General features: G+C 48.8%; 1 protein-coding gene across 3 annotated transcripts; it reads right to left on the bottom strand.

Annotated features, from left to right (window-relative positions):
* Positions 1-340: 340 nt before the first annotated feature.
* Positions 341-1,546, bottom strand: LOC119308231 (protein FAF-like, chloroplastic). Of its 3 annotated transcripts, none has more exons than XM_037584352.1 (2): positions 1,436-1,546; positions 341-1,299 (listed from the first exon to the last, which is right to left on the bottom strand). In XM_037584352.1, the coding sequence occupies exon 2, from the start codon at positions 1,261-1,263 to the stop codon at positions 520-522; it is 744 nt and encodes a 247-aa protein (XP_037440249.1). In that variant the 5' UTR covers positions 1,264-1,299; positions 1,436-1,546; the 3' UTR covers positions 341-519. The 3 variants fall into 3 exon arrangements, with proteins under 3 accessions (XP_037440249.1, XP_037440248.1, XP_037440250.1); XM_037584351.1 differs by having other exon boundaries at positions 341-1,313; positions 1,436-1,544; XM_037584353.1 differs by having other exon boundaries at positions 341-1,292; positions 1,436-1,449.
* Positions 1,547-2,803: the final 1,257 nt, after the last annotated feature.

Here is a 2,803-nt window from a genome sequence, read left to right as displayed (position 1 = left end):
ATCGTATATGATTGCTTTTGCCAAACTATCTGCATCATGAAACCTTATCGCACTTATTTAGCGTGTGTGATGTACCCCTATCGCACATCATCGTGGGACGGCGTTCGTGACCGTGTGAGCAATAGGGGATTTTAACCGTAATGCGAAGACGTTAATTGCACTAGTGAAAATTCATATATACAAACTAAAGAAGGCCTAAGAAAAGAAATGAAAAACTTCAGATTTAAGGATCCGGAAAGGAAAGCATCCCTTTTTCTTAGACAAAGCATTCCTTTGTATACGTGGCCGTGCTTTTTAACTCCCACATTATAATGGCGGCATGCCATCCAACGAGCCATGATGCGCAGTAGATTCTGAATTCGTTGATATAGTAGTACTCTCAAAAAGTCAAATTTACACCCCGATATATACGATACAATATGTGCGTCGTAGACGCAGCAAGATGATTATCCTGTGTTCTTGCATGATCCAGCCAGTGTTTCCAGTCTCGTCACAAACATCGTGTTGTCCTGTCTTGGTCTACGCGTGTGCGGTGGCGCCGGCGAACTGCAGCCTGAGCCGACCGCCCTCGCGCGACGCCCGCAGGAGCTCCTTCCCGGGGATGACAACCTCCACCAGCACGAACCTGCCGTCCGCACGGAACGACCGGAAGCACACGCTCGGCTTCCCGCCGCGCACGCTGATCGACCGTATCGGGGGCGGGAACGACGGCGGAGGCCGCTGGTTCTCCTTTTCCTCCTGGTTCGCGTCGACGACGTCCGCGTCGTCGCGTGTCTCCACCTGGCGGCGGAAAGCGGCGGCTAGCTCGTCGTCGTCATCCCTCAGCACGTCCACGGTGCTCTCGGACCCGAGCCCCTCTGTGCAGAGCAGCAGGGACGATGCCGACGGACTCTTCTTCATGGAGAAGCTCGCGCTCCTCTTCACCGTCGGCGTGGGCTTCGGCGACCTGAGGAGCGCGTCGAGAGACGAGTCGTCCTTGCTCTTCTCGGCGGCGTCGATCCACGACGAGGACGACACCGTGGTCGCGCGAACAAGAGGAGGTGAAGGCGGCGGACGCGGCGCCGGCAGGACGTTGCCCCGGGCGACGTGGTCCGGCTGCTGCTTCTCTTGGAAGTGGAGCTCGCCGAAGATCTCGGTGAAGGATGTCGGGTCGACGGGCCTCTTGGGGTGGACGCGGTTCCACGCCGACAGCGCCTCCAGCAGCGTCGGGTTCTCCGGCAGAGGCTTCTCGAACAGCCTCCTCAGCCCGCCGTCCGCCGCCATGTCTATCTCCCCTGACCTTGAAATGAAATCTTTGCACTGCAAAGAGGAAGCTTAAAACGAAATCGCACTTGATCAGGATTAGTGTTTTCAGTATGAAAATTTTCAGCTAAAACGAAATTGCACTAATGCTAAGTGACCATGCATGCCATGGAGAGATGATCACTTGGCTCACCTGAGTGAACACCTGTACGGGCTGTCAATCCGGACAAGTTAAGAATTTGCAGAAGAGATTTCTATCTTCCTGTGCTCTTCTCACTTGCGAGGAACGGCGAGCACATATATAGTCAGAGAAAAGGCGAGGCCAAGAAGATACGGGCATTTCTTGTCATTTTGCAAAATAAGAAAATGAGGCATTTTCTGTGGCTATGGAATTTGGAATATTTCCTTCTTTTTACGCAAGTGGATCGATCCAACACTGCAGAGTGAGAGCAAATATGCAGGTAAAATAAGAATACGGTGCTGTAATGCTGCAGCTCACATGGGTAGATAGTGCTATGAATCTGTCTTTTGGGACCATGAAATCTGTAACTTGGCACCAACTGCTTCTGCTTTCAGTGTGGGTGTGTGCGTGCGTGGCAGTGAGAAATTTTCAGCCAGGGATTTCAGGTGATGCCAGGACCGGTACGTCGACAACGGTGCCACCAGTGGTGGCGGTGCACTGGGACTGAGAATAACGAAAAGAGTGAAGGAAAACAATGCAGAATAGAATAAAGCTACCCGATTCTGATAGTTACGACGAGGGGACATATGGATGGATGGATGCCATATTGCCATGGCTCAGTAATGAGTGAGAGTTCAGTTCAGGCAGTTCATCTGTAGGAAAATTATTTACGTCTGCTTCTTTGAATAAAGATTATGAGGTCGGTACCCCGCAAAAAAAAAGATTGTGAGGTCGGTGACGTTGGTCCAATAAACTTTTATTTTTGGCAAGATCCAAGAAACTAGAAGGATAAAAAGTGGCTGAGATTAGAATAGAATCTGCCCTTTAAGTGAGAATCATAGGATCAACCCAAAAAAATCATATTTAAAATTCTGAAATTATTTGACAACATACCTATGTTGTATGTCTACAACTAGAAAAAATCAGTTCAAAACTCAATCAACAATTGGAGATACAAAAAATGACAAATTCAATTGTGAATAGTGACAGATTTGAGGGAATAGTGTCAGCTTTGAGTGAATAGTATTTGACACTATTCACATTCGGTTTTATCTTTTTCTATAAGTGTAGGTCGGATTAGTACCTGAAACTTCTTGAGGTTGTACATCAAACATTGATGTGCAGCGAACCAACCTGTGGTTGGATGGTTAAAGGGACTGTGGTATCTCCAGCCCATCAGGATTCAAATTCTGGTGCTCGCATTTATTTCTGGATTTATTTCAGAATTTCCGGCGATGCGCATTCAGTGGGAGGAGACGTTCCCGTCGACAGTCCTCAGTCTTTCGGAGGTACTCATAGAGGTAGGGTGTGCGTGTGCGTTCATAGGGATGAGTGTATGCGCGTGTATATGAGCACTTGCGTCTGTACTGCGTTAAAAAA

The sequence above is a fragment of the Triticum dicoccoides genome, chromosome 5B (assembly GCF_002162155.2).
Source record: "Triticum dicoccoides isolate Atlit2015 ecotype Zavitan chromosome 5B, WEW_v2.0, whole genome shotgun sequence".
Lineage (NCBI taxonomy): Eukaryota > Viridiplantae > Streptophyta > Magnoliopsida > Poales > Poaceae > Triticum > Triticum dicoccoides.
The sequence above is the reverse complement of the archived record's forward strand: the minus strand, read 5'-3'. Positions and strand labels throughout refer to the sequence as shown.

Excerpts from the sequence above, each read along its gene's own strand:
- LOC119308231 (XM_037584352.1), bottom strand. The coding sequence starts at position 1,263 with ATGGCGGCGGACGGCGGGCTGAGGAGGCTGTTCGAGAAGCCTCTGCCG.